This window comes from Lepidothrix coronata, unplaced genomic scaffold (assembly GCF_001604755.1).
Source record: "Lepidothrix coronata isolate B3197 unplaced genomic scaffold, Lepidothrix_coronata-1.0 Scaffold79, whole genome shotgun sequence".
Classification (NCBI taxonomy): Eukaryota; Metazoa; Chordata; class Aves; order Passeriformes; family Pipridae; genus Lepidothrix; species Lepidothrix coronata.
Window position 1 is genome coordinate 204634 of NW_016690259.1, and position 27401 is coordinate 232034.

The following is a 27401-nucleotide window of genomic DNA, read 5'->3' on the forward strand; positions in this document are numbered from 1 at the left end:
ACCATTAGCACTTTTTAGTGGAAAATACTCTATAGCAAGCATGACTAAATGTAGCCTTTGTACACAAAATAGGCCTTGAAAAAATGAAAGCATGGAAGATTGTTAAAACTAGCACTTTTTCCATGGCTTTAATGGAACCATGCCATGTTACCCATGCTGAAAGTATGGTCTCAGCGCTTGAAGAAAAAAGTCCTCCTCTCTTAAGAAAACAGGCTTACTGGTAAAAGTGAGGCAGAGAAATTGTATGCCCTCACAGGTTACAGAGCAAACAAATAAAATGTAATGATGTCATTCATTTGAAACTAATTTATCAGTAGATGGGTGATCAGTGGTTTATAACAGCTATATGTTTAAAAGGCAAAGGGCCTTTGGCAAAGAGAGCAAGCTGCTTGGGTTTTTTTAAACAAGTCAAAGTTTTTGCAGTTAACAGTCAGCTATTCTGTGATGGGAGTGCAAGATCTATGCAAAGGCTGAACTTCAGCACAGTCATAATAGGACTTTGCCAGCAGCTCTGTCACCAGGAGGCTGTCAGGTGAGGTGGCACATTTCCTCCCTGCTGTCCCAGGCAGAGAAGGTGGTTTTTCAAGCAACTCAGTAACAGAAGTGATTATTTTTTTCCTATGTAATATTAATGGCTTTGTGAATTATTCATGCAAGCATGGAGGGGAAACCTGGATGCAATAAAGAAAGAGTTTCTGTTTATGTGTGAGTCTTGCATCTGTCCTGGTTCTGTTCAGCTTACACAGGATGGCTGCCTCCCATCAAAAGATGTTTTCACCAGTGTTTTTTTCCCCCTAGTGTGTAGTGACTGCAAGGATCAAACCAGCTGCCTTCCCCTGCTCTGAAAACACAAATGTTGGTAGAGACTGCTCCCTTCCTACTATTTGTTTATGGAGCCTGAGGACAGTGACAGTAGGTCCAATAGCTGGGCTATTGCATAAAAAAAGCAATAATAAACCCTTAATTCCACACAATGAATATTACAAGTAGAGATCTCCAGAATCTTCTTTTGTTGCTTCAGGTACACTGATGGATTTCAGCCCTCTAAGACTCAGGAATTTGCCACACGCCATCAAATTTGACATAGGCTGTGCCATTTTACTAAAGCAGAGGTTAACAAGCACATGGACTAAGTCAAACAAATTATTTTCAATTTTCAAGGTTTGTTTTCTCAACAAACACACAAGGCAACACTTTGCCTTGCACGGGATTATCTGTATTATAATTCTTGCTTCAGATGGCAATTTTAGATGTTACTATCTAAATGAAGATATTGAAATGTAATGGAGACGCAAATCTGTATGACATATTACTGTGAACGCTGTCCTGTTTTCCTCAGGATCTAGACAGCATCCACTGTTGCTGCTTGGGCTATATCTGTCCTTTGAATGGAGACTTTTGCTCCTTAAGGCCAGATAAAAACAAATCAACCAAGACTTTGGCCTCTGCCATTTGCACCCCAGATGAAAATTCATGAGCAAGTACTAAAAGACCTGTATCACATTCTGCTGTTGCTGTGCAACAGACACAATACAAATTTAAAATAAGCTACCCACTGGTGTCTGCATTATGAATATCACCCAGATTGGAAACTAATGTTCTTCTGAATTGTTTCTGTTCCAGGCTTTGGGCACTTAATAATTGACTTGGATCTACATACCCCTGTAATGTTTGAAAACCACTTGTAGTGCAGGTCTTTGGAGTAGGGACTCTTTCTGTGTGTATGGCACAGGCAGGCTACTGCCTTCAGTCCTAACTGGGCCTTTCGGGCATGATCATAACTAAATTCCTACAAAAATGAAGACACTGAAGTTGTGTTTGGCAATGTCAGATCTAGCCGGACAATTGTTTCTGTGCTTGTAGTCCCTAGAGGCTTCATCAGGGATCATCCTGTCTCTGCCTCAGTGAAATTATCTAACCAGATAAGGCAAAGAGTAGGAAGAGAGGCAAGACACTGAGCAGAGAAGACTTGCCCAAGATGATGTAGTGCCAGAGCCAAAAAGAGGAGCCAGAATGCGACATCCTTGTTCACATAACTCTCCTGGAAATAGTTCTTTAGGCTGTGGGCTCTAATTCAGTTTTTTTTCTTGGATACTAAGCACTTGGCTCTTAGATTTCTGATCTCTTGAATATGGAGAGGGAAATAAAACATCCCATTTCTATGAAACACTTATGAAAGATGCACGCAGAAAGGTCGAATGACTTTTTCTTGGAGGAGGATGTTGTTCCCTTTCCCCGGGATGCTTTGTCAAGGCTGCCACCCCTCTTCAGCCTCTTTCTGCTAACAACATTTTTTTGGAATATATTGTGTAATTGCAAGTGCTATGGGACTGCTGTGCCTAGCCACTTCCCACAAAGTTCCACTTCTCATGGCCTAATGCCTGGTGGGGTACCCTGGGGGCTGGAGTGAACCCCCTTCCTAGCCCAAGGCACGAGACAGCCCAGACGGACCGTGCGTGCTGCAGGCTGAAGTGCAGACCTTGTCCCTTTTACCCTCTTTAGCTGTCCTTATTCACTATTCACAGATCTAGAGGCTTTCCCCAATTTTCCTCTTCTCTTCCACTTCCCCGGCTGCTCTTTTCGGCTTCTCCCTGCGGCTTCCCTGCCCGCGCTCCTGCCACGCAGCCCTGAGCGCGCCCCGGCAGCACCGCTCCGTTGGAGCCGTTTTTCCCACACCAGGAGTTTTCAGCGCGGCCGTGCCCCGTTTTCAGCTGCTTTCCGCCCCGCCAGCACCCTCTCCCGAGGCACATCCCACCTGCTCCCAACACGCCCGGCCCGCAGCACCCTCTGCTGCCCTTCACGACAAGTGACCCGGTGCGGGAGGGTGAGAACACCCCCACCCCGGGGCTCCGCCATCCCCGCTGCCCGCTGGGGCGGTGCCGCGGCCCCGGCGGGCGGAGCGGGGCGGGCCGGGGGCGGGCCGGGGGCGGCCGCGGTGCTTTAGGGCCGGCGGGAGGCGGTGCCCCTTCTCCGCGGTGGTGCCGGCGGGAGGCGGCGGCGTCGTGCGCGGCTGCCCGGCCATGGAGGACGTGTGGGTGTCGGTGGCGGCGCGGGTGGGCGCCGTGTGGCTGGCGCTGGTGCTCGGGCTCATCGTGCTGCCCTCGGCGCTGGGCGTCTCGCTGGGCATCTCCGAGGCCTACATGTGGGTGCTGGTGAAGACGCTGGAGGTAGGCGGCGGGGGGGGGGGGCGGCTCCGGGCGGGTGTCCCCGGTGGGGTGTCCCCCGCGGGGGCTGGGCCTCGCTCCCCTTCCCGGCGCCGGTTTTATCCCCCGTGCCCAGGCGGGGTCGGCGGGGTGGGCCGGCCGGGCACGGCTCCCTCCGGCCGCGGGGCGCGGGCTGGTGTGCGGGTCCCCGGCGGCGCTGCGGGGCTGGGGAGCCCCGGGGTGCGTCTGTACCCTCGCCTCGGCTGTAGAGGAGAGGGGCTGGGCCGCCTCCTGCCTGGCATCACCTGTGCCCGTTTACGGTTTTGCACTTAAAGCCCTTGGGCAAAACTCGACATCTCTATTGATTTATTTGGTGGCTGCGCAGGCTCTGGCGTGTGCTCCTTGAACCCGCGAGAGGAGAGCGAAATAAAACCTTGTTACCTAAGGCTGTACCATGGCCTGGGCGCGGCTGTCACTGCTCGGGGACAGCTGTTCCCCCACCTGAGACAAATGATGCTGGGTCACGCTCTGGGACGGGTGTAAATGTCTGGCAGCACGCCCGGTGCCTGCGACGGCGGGTGCCAGGAGTGCTGATGCTCACAGATGCGGACTCCCGTCCAAGCGGAGCATATCCAGCACCTCAGTTGCCATCTTTCCCTGAATTCTCTGGGGTAGCCAGTTTCTCGCTTTCTGCATGGGGCATATTTCGTATGTGTGTGAAAATGCTTCTTCTGAAGCTCTTGGTGGTGGGGAGGAACAGTGTTTTAAAATTGCTGACGAAAATGATCAGATTTAAATCTTTATGATGCTTTTCCCAAGGAGGAGGGGCACCCAAACCAACGAAGGAGGAAAAGTGAAATGAATCGCAGCATAGTCAGTGCTGTGTATACATCAGTATGTGACTGTGAAAAGTAGGGTTTGTATCATCTTTGAAGTTTTCATACAAACTTTGTTCATGTACTTCAGTGCATTCAAGTTCCTTGGTGCTTAGCTAAAGAAAAAAAAAAACAGCACTTATTTAAATAGCGTCTTTTAAATGCCTCAAGTTAAAATGTTTTAAGGCTTTTGGGTGAGAATGAATATACTCCAAGTACTATCTGGGGCAGTGAATGGTAGGATGATAACTGTTAAGGGTAGAAGATGCAGTTGTTACTGGAAAAAAGTTTTTGGATTGCAGAAGGTGAGGGGGTGAAGGTCACACTTGCCTGAGGGAGCAATCCAGATGTCCTAGTGAGATAGTATTATTTGGATGACTTGCCTTCAGCTGTGATTAACCACAATTTGCATTCTTTCTTCTTAGATCACTAATCATTATTTTTTAGTGTCATCAAATGTTGTGACAAGGGGTGACTCAAAATGTTTTGGGCAGAAGTATGGAGAAGTATCTGACAGCATGGGCAAAATTATGGAGAAGTATCTGACGGCGTGTCAACAGTGGTTAATTGCAAGAGCCTAAGGGAGGAAATAATGACTTATCTCGAGAGTTGCCATTACTTTTGTGTAAAATACTTTTAGGAATTACATGCCAGTCAATATATTAAAAATTATATTAGTATCAATTTATATTGAACATAAATATTACATAAAATACTATATCTATAAAAGAAAAGCCAATGAAAAACTGTGAAGTGTTTTGAGGAGAAGAGTCAGCTAAGGTGAACTTCCTACAGGAGAGTGAAGAAACTCAATCCATCTAGGTAGTCCATTTACCTCTATTGGGCCTTGCTTTGCCTGTGAATTCTTTGTACTCAGAATACCTGCATGGAGAGAATCTCCGAAAGGAAGTGGTTTGTTGTGAATGACTCCTGTTCCTTGGCTCACAGGTCTGCCTTGGTTAGAAGCCTGACAGAGACAAGCTGATTGTCTGCCAGCCATTCCAAGCAGCACCTACAAGAGCACCTGACAAGATATGTGTTGTTGCCCCTGACTTTTCCCTGCCAAAATCACGTTAACAGTGGAAAGTGCTAAATACACAGTTGCTGCCTGGGAGTCTGAAACTGTCTGGGGTTTTGAATCAAGCGCACAGGTTTTCTTCTGAGAGGAGTTTCCTGGCTGTGTGGAGTCAGAGGATGCTGCAGTCTCTGATGGGCTGAGGCCTTTTTCACAACAGGGGTTAACATAATAGCTGCCTTAAGCTTCCTCTTCAGCTTCCAGCCCTGGATCTCCCAGGCAGTCTCCCTTGTCTCTTTGCCAGGAGGAGGATGGGCCCTTAGGCCTGCAGAGTCAGGATGGTGCTGCTGCTGCCGCTGCTGCCTTTGTTGTCTCTTTGATGGGCTGGATCACAGGAACTGCAGAAAGTGGTGGCTGTTTGTGCACCCCAGCTGAATACCAAGTTGCTCTTTGGTTTTGCCTGCTTATATCCCACATGTTGGCATGTGGGAGGGCACAGTGGGAGGACACATGTTGGCATGTAGCAGGCACAGTGGGAGGACAGTGACTGTGGTTTGTTTCCTCCATGGCATTTATTATCAGGTAAAAAACCATGTGCTTTTTTAAAGCTAATCTGCTGTGAGGGTCTAAGTCTGTCCACAGTTCAGGGACTAAATAGATGGTAAATCTACAGTTCACTGTGGTACATGTGCTGGTCCACTGTCATGTCAGATGAAACAGCATATGAGTCTGTGGTGTTCTTCAGTTGTTATGCAGGCTGTGGTAAGGAGCCAAGTTGAGGTTAGCAGGACACTTGTGCTTGGATTTTTTCCTGCCAACAAGAAAAAAATCTGTTTTGGCTTGTTTCAGGAGGGCAGAAGCCTGTTTCCAGTGCTGTAAGCATGGTCCAGGAAAAGGGATGGGAAAGCTCCTTTTAGGAACAAAGTGTTTTTGTACTTTGACCATCTGACATTTCTGACAAGGGACATCAGTTGGTGCACAATAGCTTTTTCTCTGTGCTGAACTCCCTCAGCAAGACTCATGCTTCTAAGCAAAATGCGGTATGTACCGATGAGGATGTGCTTCTGTTGGCTTGCATTTGACCCCTAAGTACTGCACCAGGGATTACCAGCTTTGTATGGAGAATATAAATAGATTTTTTCCTATGTGATAAGGGGAAAAAGAGTAGAAAATTGTGACCAGTTGTGCTAATACCAGAAGAATGAAGTACAGCAGGCAGACCACTTGCTATTGGAAAGCCTGCTTCCCCTCAATCACATGGGTATTCCTTAAAGTACATTAACTTGCTTCTGAATTGCCTTACCAAACTCAGCAGACTTTTAGGAAACTGTTCATTTCTGCCTGTGGCTTCCCTTTCAGTGTTAATAGAAGTATGGTTTTAAAAAACATCTCCAGCAGCTGTTCACCCCTACGAGGAGCTAGTCTGGGCTAGTCACCTGCTGTGCCGATGCTTGTGAAATCACTTGCTGCAGAAATCTTTCTTCCTGCTAGAACACTGGAGACTGCCTCTTGCAATCATCACAGCATGCTGCGTTTCTCCCTGTTCGGTTTTCAACATCATCAGATAGCTTCCATTTTTAAACTTAGTGCATCTTCACCTCTCAGTCTCATTTCTCCTCTATCTCAATCCATTGCCTCTTTTATGAGCTCTAATATGGTTGGGGCTGGTGATGGCCTTGCAAGCCCTTCAAGCTGTCTTGCGAAGCAGTTGAGAAACACAGCCTTTCAGAGAGTCAGTTGTCTTTCCTTAAGGCCTATAGAGCAGCCATTGCCACAGAGCAATCTGTTTCTCTATTTCATCAGTTTGTAGAAGATCTGGAGGACTTGTTTAGACCGTGTGTCCATATATTTGGCAGTAGCAATGAGCCCCCTGCCCCCCAGTAATGATCTTTTCTTGACAGACTGCAGTTCAATTTGTTAAAACTAATTCCAGTACTTTGGTGTTTTTTCATTCTGCTGTTTTGTTTGTTTCTTTGTGGGTTTTTTTTGGTGTGTGTGCCTAGCTACCTAACACAGTAGGGTTGCTGTCAGCAACACTTTGTACAAATTGTTCTGCTTGATCTGTCTAATGGGAATATGTTTCTTGTCTTTTTTAAATACAAGAAACGTGGTGCATGATACTTGTGAAATATTAAGAAACGAGAAGGCCCGAGGGAAGTGAAATTATTGGGTCACATTTGTGTCAGGAAACAAACAACCTGGCTATTAACTAACATCAGATTAATGTCTATTTTTGGACTAATGGTTTGGTGATGACTGCAAGCCCTTTGAAGGCACTGCCCTGCTCCCCAGTCTCTTGAGGCTCCTTGTGGGGCTTGCAGTTAACAGAGAGAGCACTTCTTGTGTGGTTGGCTTTGCCTTCTGTAATGCACGACAGATGCTTGCAGTCATAGGTGTTTTTCACGTCCTGTAACTGATCCATTGAGGTTTAATAGCGGCCCCTTTTAACAGAAGCAATTTCTGATAACTTATTATGCTGCCCTGCAGGGAATGTGCTTTTGCTGGACAAGAATGTAACTTTATTTGGTACCTAGGAGGTTTAAGCCCAAGTTACTTGTGTTGTAGGTGACCCTGGCAATAAGAATGGACCTAAACTTGAGAAAAATATACCTGTGGGGGAAAAAAGGACTTTTCAGTGCCTGTGGTCAAACTAGAGATCGTGGCTGTGCAGGGTAGGTGGGATGGACTGTAATGTCCTGTTCCAGGTATGCCAGGCTGCAGCTTCTTAGGTTAGACATTTGGAAGAAGCTCTTTACAGAGTGAGTGATTGGGCTTTGGAATGGGCTGCCCAGGAACATGGTGGAGTCACTGGCCCTGGGGGTATTGAAGAGGAGACTGAATGTGGCACTTAATAGACAAGGTGGTGTTAGGTCAAAGGTGATCTCAGAGGTCTTTTCCAACCTAGTTAATTCTGTGATTCTTCCCATAAGTCACTGTCAGGGTTGCATATGGTGCTGGGTGTAAGGGCGGGGAAGGGAAAAGGAGAAGATGTAAGCTAATAAATAGATGAATCATTGTGGGTTTTGACTGTTTCTTCTGTAACTCACTGGCCTCTGAAGCAAGCTTTGCTGACTAATGTCATTGCGTGGTGTCGGTGAAGGCCTCTGTCTCTGTAATTGCTATCCTTCAAGGACTGCTGGGCAGAGGAGAATCTGAGAGCTCTGAAGTGAGAGAGTGGCTCTGAAAGCTGCCAGCTCAGATGGTAATGAGGAGCATGTCTTGGAGACATTCCTGATGTGAATGACGCATCCTTGTTTACAGAGCTTGGAACTGGCTTTTGGAATAGTATTTTAGCAAATTTGCTGCAGAATCGTGAATTAAATTCCTGGCCCGTATTAACCTAGACCCCAGTTCTTTGAAGGCCTTTCTGTATGTTTACCACAGATTTAAAAATCAAGGCTCCTTGCACATAAGTAAGTTTGGCAGAGCTGGGGGTTATCTTCTGCTGTGGTTGCATCACTAATTAATGCAGCATCTTCCAGGTCAACAACTCTGATCTGAAACTGCTCTCAATTTCACAGCATGTGAACATTGGGATTCCTGATACTGTTGGTAAGCAGATGCTGTTAAAAAAATAACAGCAGCTGTATTCAAAGCTTGCCTTAAAGAGTTTGTGAAGCTGGCATAAAAGAAGCTGCTTGGCATTTTTGTTGCTGATGCCCTTAGTGTTTTTCTGTAAAGCTGGACTCTTGGTCTTTGGATACCTGTCTGCCATGAAGTACCTGCTATACAGGTCATGTGTGCAGAACAATTTGGAAAGGTCCTTGGGGGGGGCAGATGTCCATCAGGATGAGAAGATTGATGGGAGATCAAGAGGACCTTTTGCCCTCACTCGGAAGTGATTGCTCCTCTTGATGGTGCTGGTGCCCTCTCCTCACACAAAAAAGAACCCAGTAATTGGCATGCAGATTTTGCTGTGTTAAACAAGGCAGCATTGTGTGGGAGGTGCTATGAAACCTTTCTGTTGTTATTGAGGTTTGGAGAGACTCCAAGGAGGAGTACTCACCTAAACTAGCATAAAAATTTTTGGCTCTTATCTGGCAGTGCCTTTAAATAGAGGAACACCAGTAGTCTAACTTCACATGACTACAGATTTCAGTTATCTCTCTTCTTCTGAATAATCGTCAAACATTGCTATTAAGCCAGAGATGATGTAAAGGTGGTAAATGAGGTGAAAGGCTAAGCTCCATTTGTTAGGGAAACAGGAGAAATCTCTGAAGTGTTCCTAATAACTTGACTTTTGATCCTAGCAAAGAATCTCTAGATGTGCTTTCATGAAACAATATGTCAAGCTTGTCTTTAAAGGTAGTTGTCTATTTGGCAACTGTCTTATCTGGAGTTAGGAAGGGTTTTTCACATCTCCTGTAAATAATGTGTGATTTTTGACTCTGAATTCTGACTGTATGTGTGGCAGTTGCTCAGTGATGTATATGTGAAATTGGTTTTGTTATTGTTGGTTCTTTTTTTTTTTTTAAGGTGTTGATAAATTAAAGGCCTTTCCTAAGGGGATGAGGAGGGAGGCCTTTTTAGGGAAAAGTTGGTGTTTTCCTTGCCTAGTGAAGTGTGGTATCTTCAGATTCTGCCTTTGTGTGATTAGAACATCCAAGCTACTTTGTTGTGAGCAGTTGGAATACTAAAATTTCAAAATCAGACTTGTGGTGATGTTTGTAGTTATGCGATCATGCTGCTTTCTAACTACATTAGTAGTTCTGTGGGTAGCCCCAGCTGCAGAACTGTTTTTAATCTGCTCAGGAGCCTGGTGTTTTATACTCATTCCAAAAAGCATCTTCAAGAATCCCTACTAAAAACTTAGGTCAGCACCAAGTATTTGAAACTACCTGCTCAGCGCCAGCTCACAAGCTGGGAGAAGCCACCCAGACTTGTGTCAATGTTACTGATAGATCCAGAAGACCTGCCAGTCTGCTTTTTGCTCATTTCCTGAGTGGAATGGAGACTACGGCTTGTAATTGTTTCATGCTTTTTGATCTCTTAATACACAAACACAGTATTTTCCCCTCTGTAGGATGGATCAGCTCACATTGTGATCACTCTTTGTAGCATAAAGTTGTCCTCTAGCATAGGAACCAGCTGAAACAGCGATGGATGGTACATATCCCTAGTTTGCAGGAAGGAAGGGAAATTACTCACACTGCTGCATGTGGTGTCTCTTTTGTTTTTCAACCTGGATATAAACACGCTTTTCACTTGATCAAAGTTCAGATTTTGGCTTTGATGATAGTGCCGTTATTTTGGGTGCCTGAGAATAAGTGGAAGAATTAGACGGTAAGTTGAAGTTAAGTAAAAATGTCTTGCTGCTTGGTTGCTGGAACATGAATATTTTCTGGAAATATGATGGATTGAGGGAAGAAGAAAGCTGACAGAGAGGACTTAAAGCTTGTTTGCTGTAGCATCTGGTAGATGTGGATCCTTGAATGCCCAAAGGCTCCTGGCAAAGAGGGGGAGCTGGTCTCATCCTTGCCTGTTTTATTAAGTGTATTTAAATCACGTGGGAGACCTGGCACAGAACATAAAACTGCCTCAGCTACTGACTAGTGGAGCACAAGTCAGCTGTTCCCTGGAGTGCTCTGCTCAACCTTTGTACAAGATGCCACGCTGGTGTCAAGCCTGGGGCAGTGCTCCCAACTCCTGGGAAAGCATGAGTAGAGGGCAAAGGGAGCTATCTGCTCTAGTCTCCCTCTGCCACTATTCCCTCCTTCCCCCCGCCAGGGTGGGCTGCTGCACCTTTCTGGAGTTAGATGAACCTGTGGAGCTAAGATTAGATGACTTAGGAAGAAGGAATGTACTTTTCTCAGTAGGGTTGATAAACATATCTGTGCAGTAGAAACTGACTTGAGTTACATGACCCTGCAATTTGTCTGCTTTGGGAAGAGTCCACTGCCTCCTTTGCATAGCAAAATGACAAAGGATACTGCACTACAGTAGGATGTTGCAAGCTTTTGAGCATTACAAAGGTGTGTCTCAATAACCTGTGTCCTTTTTGACACTGTTTAGCATGAACCCATAACTGCAGGGTTTCTGTAGCAAAAGCTTTGTGGGGGGACTGTTGCATGCTCTTTCTAAACACCAAGCAGAAAATTTTCTTCCAGATTTTGATTACCCCTTTGAGAGAATTTGAAAGATGAAAAGTTGTTTTTTCTGCTAGTGTGTTTGGCTGAGACCATTAGCCAAGTATGCTCTTTCTCTTCTATGTGATAAGTGACTTACCTGTTTGTGGAGATTTTAATTCATTGAATTCAGTGGTTCAAACTTGGTCAGAAAATGACTGTGTGTGCTGGTCTTCCTGTACCCCCAAACCTATTTCATAGAAGAAATGTATAAATGACAGTATTCTGAATAGTTTCTTCACTGAACAGTATTTTAATTTGGTATCTCCCAGAATGGTCATAACACTGCTGAGGATATTGTGTAGCCAGAAAGTACTGAGTTCCTGGAAGAGCTATTGCCTTAGCAGCAGCAGAACTGAGAAAACAAATGACTATTGGTAGGGTAGGTTGTGATTCAGCAAGACTTGATACATGAAGCAGTACTGGCTCGTACTGGGAAGCTGCGTGGTGGAGATAATGCCATGAGTCAGGATGCTGACCTTCCAAAAGGGAACTGCATCTCCAAATGCCCCACGGCTTGGTTAGAGCGGAGAGGTGGAAAATGCATGGTTTATCTTTGGTCTGGGTCCTTCCTGTGCAGAACAGTGAGCATCATCGGTATGCTGTTAAAAAAGTGTGCTGCTTAAGTTGTTAAGGTTTGAACAGGATCTGATCTTCTCCTATGAGCTCATTTCTCCCAGATCCCCTGTCTGTCTTGAATATGCCTATTATATTACTAGAAATAGTATGAAGTCCTGTGGAGGAGGAATTAATGTGCATAGTGGGGAGCCACAGAGTCACCCCTCATTGGCTGAGCTTTCCATCCCTTAGCAAAGCTGCCATGTAGGGAAAGGAAGGATCCAGGCAAGAAGGGCTACTCTGACATCACAGGCTTTGGGGTGGAAAACGGGGTGTAATTGTTAACTCAGTAAAAATGAAGCTGAGATAGCAGGGTGTAATAAAAGCACTCTGTGGAACTGAGTCAGATGAAGGTCAAGAAAGTCTTTTGCCCTGAGAACAGGTTAAACTGGCTCTAGCCTCACCAGGACTGGAAATGAGAGGAAATCTCCCAATTCTGGTGTGGTTCTGCCAGGGGGGTTTGCAGGAATTAGGGCAGCTGGGAAGCTTTGACACTCATTGGAGAGCAGAGCTTACTTTATCACCTATTGCAATCTCATTCTCTGGACCCACCCGCTGGAAAAGAGCAGGTTAACCCCAGTGAGCTGGCAGCCCCTCCCAAGGGCAGGAGAAGGGGCTCTCTGCAGCTGTATCAATAGAGCTGGCGATTTGGCCTGTTCCTCTGCTGCTCAGAGCTCTAAAATGAGAGCTGAGAGAGTTGGGGCTGTTCAGCCTGGAGAACAGGTGACTCTGGGGAGACCTTATGGCATCTTCCAGTATGTAAAGGGGGCTTACAAGAAGATTGGAGAGGGACTTTTCACATGGACATGCAGTGATAGAACAAGGGGGGATGGCCTTAAGCTGAAAGAGGGTAGGTTTAGATTAGTTATGAGGAAGAAAATCTTTACTGTGAGGGTAGTGAGGCCATGGCACAGGTTGCCCAGAAAAGTTGTGGATGCCCAGTCCCTGGAGGTGTTCAAGACCAGGCTGGATGGGGCTCTGAGCAATCTGGTCTAGTGGAAGGTGTCCCTGCCCATGGCAGGGGACTTTGAACTAGATGAAGATCCTTTCCAACCCAAACCACTATGGTTCTTTGAAAATGCCAAGAAATGAGCAGTTGCAGAGTCAAGTGGAATTTTTGGTTTGTTCAGCTGGGAAAAATCTTGGGTGCAGTCCTTTTTTGTACTGAGACTGCATTTAAATGAAGCTTCCTGTGACTGTAAATGCTGTCTTGGTTTTTAGTGGAATTAGCTGTGTGCAGGCCTTAGTTTGACTTAACCCAGTTAGGACTTTCTTTTGCTTCAGTATGGTGAAACTACTCTGGCTGAGTTGTGATGTGTCTGTCAGCTCTGTGAACATTCTGTGCTGTGTGCTCAAGGGGTGTTGTCTAGCTCAGCTCCTGGAGCTTCCCATGCAGCCTGGATTTGCTGGCTGGTGTGCAAGTAGCCTGACAGAGGCCTTTCAGGCTCTTGGTGGCTGTGTCTGAACTGGAACCAAAGCTCTGAGGTGGCTCTCTGAAGACTGACAAGCACAATTTGGAAGTACTGACTAACAATGAGTGTTGGGGGGGGGNAGCCTGACAGAGGCCTTTCAGGCTCTTGGTGGCTGTGTCTGAACTGGAACCAAAGCTCTGAGGTGGCTCTCTGAAGACTGACAAGCACAATTGGGAAGTACTGACTAGCAATGAGTGTTGGGGGGGGCTCTGGTGTTTTTTGTTTGTTTGCTTTTTTCTTTCTTTGTTTGTTTCTTCGTAGGAACTGTGTATGGGTTTGTGTTTGTGAACACATCTGAGGAAGATGGGTGATGATTATCTGGTGTAGATATTCTTTGAAAATCACAGCCTGTCTTTGATTAACTGTTGCTTTTTTTTTTGGGTGACTTTTCTTCCTTGAGTGAATACAGCATTTTTGAAATTAATGTTTTCTTTCTGTTTGACAGTGGGCCACTATACGGATAGAAAAAGGTGCTGAAAAGCCACAGCCACAGATGCCAAAGACTCCTACTGCTAATGGTGAGAGCCTGGGGTCAAGTCAAATTAATAAGACTGATGTTCTAAAATCAGAGTACTGAGTCCTTTGCAAATGAATTAGTTAAATGTGTGCATGAGAGAACTGGAAAAGACGTGGGGTGGGTACACGCTGACTGTTGTGGTTTCACTCCAACCAGCCTCCAAGCTCAAAGCAACCTCTCGCTCACTCCCCTTCCAGTGGGACTGGGGAGAGAACCAGAAGGGTAAGAGGTAGAGCACTTGTGGGTTGAGATAAAGGCAGTTTAATAGGGAAAGCAAAAGCTGCACATACAAGCAAAGCAAAACAAAGAATTAATTCACTGTTTCCCACAGGCAGGCAGGTGTTCAGCTACTTCCAGGAGAGCAGGGCCCTATGGCGCTTAACAGGTATTTGGGAAGACAAACGCCATCACTGCAAATGTCCCTTCTTTCCTCTTTTTTCCTTCCACTTTATATACTGAGCATGATGCCATATGGTCTGGAATATCCCTTTGGTCAGTTGGGGTCACCTGTCCCAGCTGTGTCTCTTCCCAACCTTCTATGCACCCCCAACATCTTCAGCAGTGTAACAGTACGAAAAGCAAAGGCCTTGGCTCTGTGTAAGCCCTGCTCAGCAATAACAAAAACATCTCTGTATTATAATTACTGTGTTCAGCACAAATCCAAAATGCAGCTCCGTACCAGCCACCATGAAGAAAATTAACTCTACCCCAGCTAGAACCAGCACTCTGATACATCTAATTGTTTTGCAATGCTGCTGTTCCTGCAGGATGAAATGCTGTTTTTACTGGCTTGTACTGAATGGTTGAAAAACAGGGGATGAGGAAGTGAAGTGTACGAAACAACATTAAGTTTAACAAAACAAAGTAAAGCGTAAGATGGAGACCATCCTCAAACTTGATAGAAGTTTTCAATTTTAAATATAAGGTTGATTTTTATCTTGAAATCTCTTTAAGTCACTTTCTGCAGGGTTGCTGGCCAGCTATCTCAGTCCTAACAGCATCAGAGTACACTGAAAATATTCTCTGAGGAGATCTGAATGTTTATTGGACAGTACTTTTCTTTTCCAAGCTCAGTGCTTTCCTGTTGCAGGGCTGCCAGATTAAAGTATGTGGCGTTATACTCATTCCCCTTTTTCAGTCTGCTTCTATTGGCCTTTTGCCCCCTGGAGTTTATATCAGTGTTTGTCAAACTTCTTACACTCCTTGTCTGTAGAAAGACAGCTGAAAAATTGCTTCATAATTCTTCCTTTAGCCTAATTTTGAAATTGGTTTTTTTACTATGTCTTAACCCATAGTCTGCGTGAGTTGTAGTAGGTCAGTTGGTAGGCTGTAGTAGGTCAGAGTTGGCTGTAAGACTTTGGAGCTGTGAGAGTAGTCTGAGTTTCCCTAGGAAACAGGAGAAGGCTCAAAAGGCATTGTGGTCTGCAGTTGGTTTTCTCCTGGTTCCTGAATGCCTCCGTATTGCTAATCATTTGCTTGGTTTTGACAGCCTTTGGCAGCATTTTCTATGTGCTCCCTCATTAGGCAGCACAGCTGGAAACAGGCCCAGCTTGCCAGTTAGTAGACGTCAGTTGTTACCTGATTCTAGGAATTAGCTCATGCAAACACGAGGCAGTAATGGGGACTGAATTGCTGAACTGGTTGTGTGTGTTTCATCTCCAGAGGAGTATCCTTATCAATACTGTAAACACTGGTATCTTACTATCTGCAGGCCAGGCATGAAACGGGCTTCGATGGTAGCAGATGCAAGTGTCAGCACCTGTAATAATAAACTGGAGATACTGCCCAGCAACTCTTAAAACAGCTTAAAACTTGTCTTATTTAATTGCTGACTTTAAAGTGGCTGAGGAAAAGCACATCCTATTTCACTCACCAGTGTCCTGACAGTTGTGGGGTATTTCTGGGGGATGGCAGGGGAAGGCAAGGTCCTTCCAAATAATGTCAGTGCCCTGTTATGTGCTTCACAGGCTGTCAGTGATGCAGCAAGATACCTGTTTTCTTCTTGTAAGGCTGATAGTGCCCCATCATGCCATGGGTCAGTGAAAGGGCAAGAGATCCAGCTGTGCTACTTCAGTTGTGCAGTAGGAGATTTTGTCTTCCTACACATCCGGTCATTCTCACACGTAATTATTTCTTCTCTAGAAAAGAAAAGTAAAGGGAGAGGTCCCATTAGTAGATATATCAATGAGCTATCTTTCCAGAAAACTCCAAATAGCTGTTTGTCTTGTGCATGACTGAGGGGTGTATAGTGTTAATATGTGCCATGGTTCAGAACCTGGACTAAATTGAATGTACTCCACTATCTGGAGCAGCATCATTGATAGTAAAAATGGTCTGAGATAATTCATACAGATGATTGCATGAGGGCTGTGTTCAGGTGGTCTTATGTATGGGGATACAGAATTGCAATGGTGGCCTGAAGCACCACTTTTTAATGTCCTTTTTATATCTGAAATAAAAGATTAAAACCTTTCCCCACTGTAGGTGGCTCTTTCTGCAGGAAGCTAGTCTTAACTGTTACTTATTGAGAAGATGTGGGAAGCAGGGGAGATATGAAGCCTGCTGTGCCAAGCCGTGCTCTGTGTATTGCTCTTGGGAGTATTTTAAGCGTAGGAATAACTGACTTGTAATTAGGAGACTGGATTCCTGTATGTGGATGAAAGTGCTGGAGGGTCGGGACAGGTATAGATCTAACAGTGCATTATATAAGTTGGCATCCCCTGAGGTGACAAAACACAAGCAGGCAGAGAGGCCCAATTGCATTACACAATATTTACTGAGGGAGGAGAAATTCCTGCTGATAATGAGTTACAGAGTAGTTGATAAAACAGGGTAAAGGTAAATGTTTGTGTGCACACATGTGCATGTTAAGTGTTGTAAGGGAGTGTGTATCACCTTTTCCATCTTTCCTGACTATCCAGTCATCACTAAGAGTTGGGTCAGGGTAGGGGGGAGCATTGCAGATGCATGTGCAAGGGCAAGTTTTCCTGTTTGCAGGCAGAGCAAAAATGGTCTTCCCAAACACCTTAAAATTGTGTCCTTGAATAAAAAAAAAAAGACAAAAGGATGAGTGAGCACAACTGAGGAGACACCACCTTCCTCTGCAGTACCAAACTCAGTGTATTTCACATCTCTTGGCAGAAATGGCAGCCACTGCCCCTGCACTGGTGCTGTGATAAGGAATAGTCCAGGGAGAAACATAGTTGCTTTGGGCAGTTACCTGGTGCTGTCACCTCAGGGTGCCTCTATGTTATAGGGCAGCATGTTTGTGCTGGAGCCAATGGTAGCTCTTGGCTGAGCAGGTAGCTGGAGGCTTGATGTTTATCTCATTGCAGCTGAATAACCAGCTCTCAGCTCTGTGTGGGTGTTGGCTGTGTTGTCTTCAAGCTGGTGGGTTTAAAAAAGACAAAAATGCTATTAAGTCAGTTTTGAAAATTACATCCAGTAAAAGAAAAGTTTAAGCAAATAATGTTAGTAGCATCTACTCACTGTGTAGTATATACTTACTGTGTAAGTAGACAGTGTCAAATTTGAGCCTGGTATAATCAGGTGACCTAGAGTATGTGAGCTTGAAGGCTTGGAGCTTGTGCAGTAACCCTGAGTAAAGCTGCTGCTACGGCTTTTTGTTTGGTTGAGAGTGATGTTGGCTGTTCTCCTGTGTAGTGCTGTGTTTGGCAAACTCAACTCTGCCCATGGCCAAGGATTAAAGGCCATTAAATGTTCCTTCTGATTACAAGACAGCTAAGTACATGACCAGAGCAGCATGTGTTACCATTCTGTTCATAATACCTTCATGTGCTGCTGAGATCCTGGCTTGGAGTAGCTTGTCCCAGGGCTGGTGCATGGAGGCATCATGTGACAAGGACAGTGCAGGCTGATGAGGCAAGACAGTACAGCTGTGCTCTCTCAGCTTGCCAGCAGATAAGCTTGAACCCTGGGCTGGTTTCAGCCAAGAAGTTGTAGCCAGGTGAGCCAGATGCTTAACAGGTGCTGAAACAGAGTCTGGATAAGGAGGAAGTGTTCCTAGTTCTGGCATCTGGAGAGAAGAGTGATACTTGTGTGATGGGTGCTGGAGAGTTCCCCTGGTTTCTTGCCTATGACCTGTCTCCAGCAGTGTGGAGCAGACAGGTTGGACTGATTTGCCTACAGTCCTGGATGTTTCAAAGTTTAAAGGTTTAAGGGACTGACTGAGAGAAAAATTGAACCACAAACTAGAGCTCTGATTTGGGTTTAAAATACAACACACAAGTGTAGTTTATTCTGGTGAATGTTTGATGTGATGCATGCTTGTATAATTTAGATCCTGAAGGGCATGTGGTGTGCCATTTTGGTGTGCCGTATTAATGATTTATATTTGTAGGCTTGTGATAGGATGATGCGGTGAGGTGGTGTGGTGGAATTGGAAGACATGGCTGCCAGGTTCAAAGCTGAAGGTGCTAATAGGTTTGTTTCAGTGTGAAATCTCTTAGATGTTGTTCTTTAGCATTTTCCTCGGTAATTAGTGGGCCTTGCATCTTGGAGCTTCCTATGTTATCCCATATGTGTGCTACAGTGCAGTACGAAGATTTTCCATATCACTTGTAATTTAAATGTTGTGTGTGATATGCACAGCAAATATGTTCAGAGTTTTTCTGCTGGCAAGACTTCATTGGGATGTAGATTTCCTACAAAAAACACTTTATACAATGCGGAAAGTTCTTAGTAGCTCGAAGAAGTTGGTGCTACGTCCTTTCCCTTTTTTATCTCAATATGGAAGAACAAGGATTATGCAATTTGTCAGAGAATGTCTGACAGAGTGGCAACCTGAACTTGGACCTCTGTAATCCAAGTTGAGTGTCTCAGGGGATGGTTGTTCTGGTGAACTGTTACTCTAAATTTCTTCAGTCATCAGTTTCTGGAGCCAGGCTTGCTTACCAGAAAGCAGTTACTTGATCTTTTTATTTAGCTTACACAATTTGTCCTTGCCTTTAAAAGCTCTAGTGAGAAATTGGAGGTTATCAGACCATAAGTATAAAAAGTGAAAAGAGGGGAAGAGAAGAGGGAATATTTCCTATTGCTACTGCAATTCTGAACTGTCCAGGTTTCTCGTCTTTTGCCAGGCATTACATGGTCAGAGTTCAACTGAAACACAACTGAAGTAAATTATAGTAAGGCACCTCTAAGCATGACTTTGTTTGATATGTTTCTTTGTTTGATTTTAACTAAAATAAAAAAATTGTGTGGTTACTTACAGGAAAGACTTGTGCTGTGAAGGGAGGAAGGTGCATTTGGTTCAAAGCTGGTCCATGCACAGTGTTGTGGTCTGAGGCTTTGGCAAGTAACAGCAGAACACATTTCAGCTGAATGAAATATAAGATGGGCTTAGGGAACAGGAAAGCCTCCATTGAGAAGAATAAATGCCTACAAATATACAGAGCACAGAAGGGAATGTAAAGGACAAGGTCTCACCTGGTTTCTTCTGAAAGCATAAAATGGTCTTGGATAAAGTTGCAGAGTTGAGAGCATGTTAGATGGTGGGAAAGGGGTAGTCTTCTTGCTTCACGTTCAGTAGGCAACAGAATTTGATGTATTTTCTGCTCAAGGAGTAGATGTGAGGAAGGGGAGCTGGAACTGGCCTACTGAAGAGTATGGTGTGTTCAACTACCCAGCTGATCTTGCTGTCAAAGGAGGGGTTCTGAAAGTCAGTTTATCTCCTTGGGTAATGCAGAGTGACAAGTGATTCAGAGAATGACTGTTAATTCACAGAATTATTTCCTCATGTGGTTACCATTTCCTTCCCAAGGTATCATTGAAAGAATTGAAACGTCTATGGAGGAAGAAATTGCACGTCTGAATGAAGTGAATTACCAATTCTCTGACATTTTCTACTTCTGTAGAAAAGGATTTGAGGCTATTGTGGATGATGCAGTCACCCAGAGGTTTTCCTCAGAAGAGCTGCTCTCCTGGAATCTCCTGACGAGGACTAATGTCAACTTCCGTTACATCAGCCTGAGGCTGACTATTGTGTGGGTCATTGGGGTTGTAGTGCGGTACTGCTTCCTGCTGCCCCTACGGTAAGCTCGTGGGTGCTGATGGATTTTGGCAGCCTGGGAATGCATAAATTTGTGTTTTCTTGGTAAATCTCATCTCAGCTTCTTTTAGTCGAAAGGCAGCATTGGCAGATACAGAAGATTAACCTGCTTAAAGACTCCTTTTAATGGTTAAGTTGCCATTCGGAATACTTTTATCTTGCCATTCACTGTGGAGAGTAGATTAGGGCTAAGTGATCATCTTTCCCATGAATTCTTCCCCACAGTCATGTGTATTGGCAATATAAGTGTAAGGTGGGTGAGCTGTAAAGCTCCCTTACACTGTATCTGAATCTGCTGCCTTTGCTAGACCATGATTTTGAGCAACAGGTCAGGGGATTGCTGAGTTAGCGAACTGTATAAGTCGGATATCTGAGGAATAATTGAATTTCTGCAATCCCTTTCTATTTGGTAGCGAGAAAGTGTTGTTACAATGAATAAAATACTTATTTTGATTTAATATCTGTGTTGTGTGTAGCATTACCCTCGCTGCCATTGGGATTTCGTCAATGATTGTGGGAACAACACTGGTAGGCCAGCTGCCAAACAGCAGGTAGGTACTGCACGTAAAGGATGAACTTGCCAAGTTGCATCAGTGCAAACAACTGAAGATGGGGAGTGGACAGATTTTACAAACAGACTACTGATAGTCCACTTGAACCACAAATTTGTGACCTTGCTTTTAGTGGCATTTTGATTTTGGGCTGAGGTTGACTTCTTGCCAGGCTTGGCACTGAGATCTCTAAAGGGCTTCTCATGCTCTCAGGAGAGACTCAAAGGGGGCGTTGTAGCGGAGGTAATGGTGTTGGGATGAAAACATCCAGTAAGGAGATTACAGCCTTGCCTAGATAAGTGACACCAAGAGTATGACATATCTTGGCTGAGCTGCAATAGCAAGTGAGTGGTAGAACTGGGAATATCCCTCTGTGCTCCAGAACACCAGGAAAATTTCAGTCCTGAGTTGTGTTGAGAGAATATTGTATGTGTGTATAGCTGCTTTCCAGGATGCTCCAAATATCTGTGATTTCTTTCAGTGTGAAAAACTACCTGAGTGAATTGGTCCACCTCACGTGCTCCCGCATCCTCGTCAGAGCTCTGTCTGGTACCATCCATTATCATAACAAGTGAGTGACAATAGTGAAAGTGTGTGTATACTTCTGTGTGTGTGAGCATCCCATTTGAAACGGGGGCTGCTCTTTTTTTACCTGCAAGTTAATGTCACACTAGATGCTGAGTCACCTGGCATCTTTATGGAACTGTTGTGTGTGTAATGTGATGCTTAGTGCACTAGTAGTCTAACCAAAAAATATGTACTTGCAGGGAAAACAGACCTAAGAAAGGAGGAATTTGTGTTGCCAACCACACATCACCGATAGATGCAATCATTCTGACAAATGATGGATGCTATGCAATGGTATGAGCAGATCCATTATGACCACAGCAGAGGGAGAGGAGGGACCATGAGAGGGAAAGATCGTGGGGTATTGGTTGTGGACTTCAGTATTAAACTTTCATGGTTTAGAGATATCTACTTGAGCACTAGTGTTGAAGTTGGTCTACAATTTACATGCTGGTGAAGTTGTCCTGGCAGTGTCAGTGCTCTTCATCTGGTGAGCTACTTGGGATACACTTCCCTTTGTGCACCTAGGTCCTCTCAAGTGAATGCAGTTTAACAGTTTTGTGTTTGCTGCTTGATCCTGGTTTGCAGTCTCCAGTGCATTTGGGGTTTTTTTAAAGAGGGATGGAGAAGAGGAGGTTCTGCTTCTCAAGTGTCTTAGGTGCTGTTGTGCCTTGCTGGGCTTGCAGGTTGGCCAGGTTCATGGTGGGCTGATGGGAGTCATCCAGCGAGCCACGGTCAAGGCCTGTCCTCACGTCTGGTTCGAACGCTCCGAGATCAAGGATCGCCATCTAGTGACGAAAAGGTGAGACGTGGGATGGTGTGTCTCTGCTACCTCCCGGTGCCCGACTCCCTGGAGAGTCACTGGACTATCAAAGTCCCAGACGAGGGGTTTTTGGAGCGAGTTCCAGGGGTGGTATGCAGGAAACTGGATCACTCAGAATGACCTGAATAAGCTTGTTTGTGTGGGCTTTGGTGCAGTAGACTGGTCAAAATGCCAGGTGCCAAGGTCACCCACGAAGGCTTGAAAAGTTTATAGAGGGTAACATGGATGAGCCCAAAAGTTCTGGTAAGGTCTGAATAGCGGACTGTCACAAAACATCTCAGTTGGGTAGCCATCAGCATAATAACTAATGTCTGGTGAATTCAGATATACATTTTAAAAGGATGGGAAGATATTTAAATTTTGGGATTTTCTGTTGAAGAGAAATACTGATCATAAAACAGGCTTTCTGTGATACAAACTCTCAATTTCATTTGAAATTGTGAGCCACTGGAAATACCAAGCTTCACTTGTTTGGGTGAGGGGCAGAATGTGTCTAGTTGTAAGAATGAGCTGCTTACAAAAAGTAGTTTTCTGCAGAATGTCACCAAAGGCATACCTGTGGACACAGTAGTACAGGGATAGAAATTCTTCCTAATTTTTAAAGAACTTTTAGGTTAATTTTGACAGGTTAACTTCTTTACCACCTCTTATTTGCCTCTGCACAGCAGGACAGCTTTGCCAAGTTATCCAAGTGTTATTCAAATAGTGTGAGCTGTAGGCATTTAGGAACCCGCTTCTTATGAAATCTGCTGTTAAGTAAGCAGAACCTGGATGGGCCACTGCACAGTTTTTTTTTTCTTATGTGGGTAATTTCTTGAAGGTTAAGTTGATCAGAGTTAGTTGGACTGACTTAATGGCATACATTTGTTGGCTTTCCTGACAGTCGTTAATAAAATAATATAGAGGAAGGAAAACAGGATGTTACCTCAGTGTAATGCATCACGGGCCTAAGGGGTGGCTTGCACAAAGCTTCAGTGTTCTTATAAACAGAAAAGCAAGTACAAATTAATGTCTAGTAAAAGCCTTTGCTTTCAAACAAATACATAATATGTAAAGATATTTTTAATGCACCTGCCTGGGGAAAGAAGACTGGAAAGGAATTGTCTTTTAAGCTTTCCTTCTGCTTTTACAGACTCAGGGAACATGTGGCGGATAAAAGCAAGCTTCCAATTTTAATTTTTCCAGAAGGTAAGAGCTGAACTACTTATCTCCATTCAAAGTAGATGTCATCCCTATTCTCTTTCCATGGCTTCTGCTGCTCAATTGTATCTTCACCCTTGCCATAAACTTGGTTAGGGCATTCCTATTTTTCATCTTTCATATGAGATTATGTGGAGACAACACAATACTATCTCTGGCTGTTGGTTCTCCTGGCAGAAGCTCTAGGCAGAAGAATGGGAAGATTGTTTATTTTACCCTGTGAATATCAATTCACTGTCCTATAGATTTAAATTCAGCATTGTGCTTTTTGTCTCACATGCGTTTGGGCTTTATTCAGGGAGTCAGTCACAAGACAAAGGATAAAAGTAAGGAGGGGAGAGATGCTTAAGTTACACTCCCTGAGCAGCAAATGCAGGCCTTTATGGGCAGGACCTGTATGTTGATACAGTGTTGCTTCTGAAATGTGGTAGGCTGTGTGGAGCAATGACTTTATCTTCTTGACAGGCACCTGCATAAACAATACATCTGTGATGATGTTCAAAAAGGGGAGCTTTGAAATAGGAGGAACGATCTATCCTGTTGCAATCAAAGTAAGTGGAAAAAACTGGCTGCTAAATTTCAAAGTTTGGGATCTGTTTTTGTCTGGGTGGCAGGAAGCTGTCTCAGTACAGCTGCTGTTGAAGGCACAGTAGCTCTGGCAATTGGCTGTGTGCTGTGGATAACTCCTGGAGTAAAAGTGGCTAAAATGAAAGTGAAGTCCTTTGGCCTATGGAACCTGGCTGGTAGTCCCTGATGGGATCAGCTTCTTCCTCCAGAAAGCTGAAAGGAAGGGAGATCCAGCCAGTCCCTCCCAGTGCTGAAGAGAAGAGAAGCATGCTGCTTGCAGCAGACTTAACTGTTTTGGCTGTTCAGGCAAATGGGTGACGTCTGCTGCTGGTTCTGTCATGTAATCACAGATCCGGGAGGCTGTGATGGTCTGTGGGAAAGGGGTTTTATGATTTGTTTTTTGTGATCCTTTGCAGTATGATCCTCAGTTTGGAGATGCATTCTGGAACAGCAGCAAATACAACATCGTGAGCTACCTGCTGCGAATAATGACAAGCTGGGCCATTGTTTGCAATGTGTGGTACTTGCCACCAATGGTTAGAGAGGTAATCTAGCATCTGGCTGACTAATTGCTATTTAAGAACTTGACTGTGTCTGCAAGGGTCTTTTTACTCTTTTTTCCCCAAAACCTCTACCTACCCCATGCCCCCATATCAGAGTTTTGTATTGGATTTTTGTCAGTGTTGACTGATGTATGACTGGACTTAGCTTTTCCTGATGCAGCTTGGTACCGTCACAATAGTGTCAATGTTGCATCCTGCTGGAGCAAAATTTTCTCCTAGTTTCAACACTTTAGGGGAAAAATGAATTAAATTATTACCACAAGGGGACATCAGATTGTGATGTTGGCAGGATAAGGGACAAATCATTTGGCAGTGAGCTAATTTGATGAGGCAGCAGATAAAAATGTTATTAAAGCCTGTTTCAATTCGCTTCTTTCTTCTTTGATTTTGTTGAATTTATGACCCTTGAAGGAGGATGAAGATGCTGTTCACTTTGCCAACAGAGTGAGGTCAGCCATTGCTCGCCAAGGAGGACTGACTGAACTTCCCTGGTGAGTAATGCCATCCTTGTTAGACTTCATGGACTTTCTGTTAGTTTGATTGAGAGGTGCTTCCTCCCTTAGCTTTTTGACAGACAACATTCGACATCACTTCATTACACTCTGGAGAAAGCAAAGGAGTAAATCCACACGCACATATGTGAAAGTAAAAATAAAGATGCACAAAGTCTTTGGAGTGTGTAACATGGAATGATTTTCACCTGAAGGCTTGATGCTTTTGAAGCAGCCCATTCACAGTTGTTCCTCATGTCGAGACTTCTGCTGTGATTAAGCAGCAGAAGTGAAGTTACTTGTCAAGCCTGAACAAAAAATGGGGCTTGAGGCTTTCTGCTCTGACTTTCTCATGTCCTACTTCAGTAAGTGGCAGTACAATACCTAGATCTCATATGAAACAAACTCAAGAGCAAGATTTTGATGAAAAGTGTGGGCAAATAGATTCAACTGTGAGGCCCAGCTGGCCCTCTGAATGATGTAAGGCAGTGTATGGTGTTGGACAAGATTGACTTCCCCTACAGGCTAGGGAAGCAGCATCCCAGATTGCCAAAGATTTCTGTTGTAGGTACAGCCTGTTACCAACATGAGTAGGCTGCTTTAGTGGGCTAGACTCAAGATTTGGACTTCATACAAATTGTGGCTTAAGGTAAAGGTTTTAATAAACATGCTTAAACTTGGATGTTATAGAAGTTCTAAAGAAAATCCTTTAATAATAATATTTTAGATTTAGACTCTACAGTTAATGTAATGCATAGTTTGATAACAATAGTCATAATAGTCCTGATGGGTTACTTTTCCCTCTTGCTCTATTTCAGGGATGGAGGTCTGAAACGAGCGAAAGTCAAAGATACTTTCAGAGAAGAACAGCAGAAAAACTACAGCAGGATGCTAGTGAGAAATGGATCCATAGGAAGCCTGTCTGCAGGAACAGAGTCAGACTGAATGGTGGTTCTTGAAAGTTAACTTTGCACAACCAGCCTTAGCAGGAATAATGGTTTTTAATTAAAAAAAGGACAAAAAATAGAGCAAGACAACAATAAAACCCTTCATGATGTGTATGCATATTCTCTGTATGGCTGGTGCAGAGCCTGCCAAGGACAGTGTCTCTGTATTCCTCCTTATTCACTCTTCTCACTCTCCTACCCCTCACCATCTTTATGTGATGATGCACTGCAGCTCCTGGTATTCCTGAGCTGAATGCCAGCAGAGTTAAGAGACACAAGGAAAATAGCACCCCAGTTGTTCTGAGTTTGTAAGGATGAAGGGAAATACACTGAACAGATGCTGTCAGGAAAACTGGTTGTGAAGATACCTCTTGTTTATGGTACACTGAAGGTTTAAACATAACAAAATGTTGTCTTTTTTTCCCCGGTGGCTCACTGAGTTTTTGTTGTAGGTTTTTTAAATAACATGTTTTAGGATATTGTCAGAACTGTAAGTTTCACTCTTGGGTTAGCTTGCACCTGGATGTGCAAGGAGGGAGTGGAAGCAAGGGCTGCAGAGACCCTAAAGGATGGGAAAGGAGCTGCCCTGCCAAAAGCACAGTTCATGGCCCGTGAGGAATTTGGTGGCCTTACGACACGGTATCACCTTTACTGAGAACTGCTACCTGAGGGAAGATAAGGGGGCAAGTCCTCAATCTCCCTGCCCACTGCTATTGTTGAATTTGCTTTCTTGAACTCTGAAACTGTAAAGGTAAGAGACAGGAAACAGTTGGATAATGAATTTTTATGAAGTGGATTTTCAAGAGAACCCTTCTGCAAAAATTGCTGCTGGTGGCTTAAAGTTCTCAAGAGAACCACTCCAAAAACACATTTTGTGTTTTCTGGGCTAGCAATAGCTACCACAACTATTAACATAGACTCTGTAAGTCACCTATGATACAAGATGCAGCATGTCCAAATATGCAACATATTGCTGTCTGAATGTAATGAAAAATAAATTCTATATTTCTAATGGGTCTGTGTGGCATTTATACTGTTCTCTAAGTGTATGTAATTAAAACAGTTATACTTCCTGAGAACTTAACGTTAGAGTCATGGAAACTTCAGTCACTGACATAAAAGACTAGTTGTAGTTGAGCTCTACTTGATTTCTAACCTGACTTTTTTTTCCCTATTTTCCCTCTCCTTGGACTCTATGGCTTGGTGTTTATCCTTTCTTTTCGAAGCAGGAGTGACTCCTCATACAGACTGAACTTGAAATTACAGCATGAAGCCATAACAGGGAGACTCAACTAATGAATATATAATTAACTGGAAAACTATTAGCTTCTAAATTTAAGAGTTCATTTTTAAGTGACTTTTTCCTGTGGCAAAGAGAATTTAAATCTAATGTTGGAAAAATATGTTGCTGTTCTACAAATCAGAATTTAAAAATGTTAGAACATAGTTTCCAAAAAAAGGGTTTCCTGATCTGCTTTTCATTATCTCTCAGTTCGTGCACTTGCACAAGGACAAATATATTTATTCATTGAATATTATATGGACATGCAGCATATCTGTGTCTTGGAAATCTGCTTGTGAAGCCTGTTGGAGGTATGTGACCTTGGGAGAAAACACCAGGGAAGGGGTTTTCAAAGGAGTTTTTTCAGGTTTAGCATGGCAGGCCTTTGAGAAGGAAGTTGTTTGTATTAAAAGGGTTGGAGTGGAAAGACAAGTGAAATACAGCAAATGTCTTTTGCTTAATGTGGGTGGACCTAGCTCAACTGTGAACTGAGTTATGTTATTACTATTAAGATGAAGTGATCCTGCAAGCTTTGGGCTAATGAATGTGTTTGTCATAATTTATGGATATAGCTG

The 27401-nt window shown here is 44.1% G+C and overlaps 1 protein-coding gene across 1 annotated transcript; it reads left to right on the plus strand.

Moving 5' to 3' along the window:
* Nucleotides 1-2991: 2991 nt before the first annotated feature.
* Nucleotides 2992-26561, plus strand: LOC108499886 (glycerol-3-phosphate acyltransferase 3). The gene is made up of 12 exons (XM_017820182.1): nucleotides 2992-3167; nucleotides 13694-13766; nucleotides 19548-19818; nucleotides 20312-20386; nucleotides 20868-20957; nucleotides 21154-21247; nucleotides 21640-21755; nucleotides 22909-22964; nucleotides 23442-23527; nucleotides 23960-24088; nucleotides 24518-24597; nucleotides 25416-26561. The coding sequence occupies exons 1-12, from the start codon at nucleotides 3021-3023 to the stop codon at nucleotides 25540-25542; spliced, it is 1344 nt and encodes a 447-aa protein (XP_017675671.1). The 5' UTR covers nucleotides 2992-3020; the 3' UTR covers nucleotides 25543-26561.
* The last annotated feature ends 840 nt before the right edge of the window (nucleotides 26562-27401 follow it).

Bases quoted from the DNA above. Each gene is read 5' to 3' on its own strand.
- LOC108499886 (XM_017820182.1), top strand. From the start codon at position 3,021: ATGGAGGACGTGTGGGTGTCGGTGGCGGCGCGGGTGGGCGCCGTGTGG. The intron at 3,168-13,693 runs GTAGGCGGCGGG...TCTGTTTGACAG, and splicing joins TGCTGGTGAAGACGCTGGAG to TGGGCCACTATACGGATAGA. The intron at 24,598-25,415 runs GTGAGTAATGCC...GCTCTATTTCAG, and splicing joins GGACTGACTGAACTTCCCTG to GGATGGAGGTCTGAAACGAG.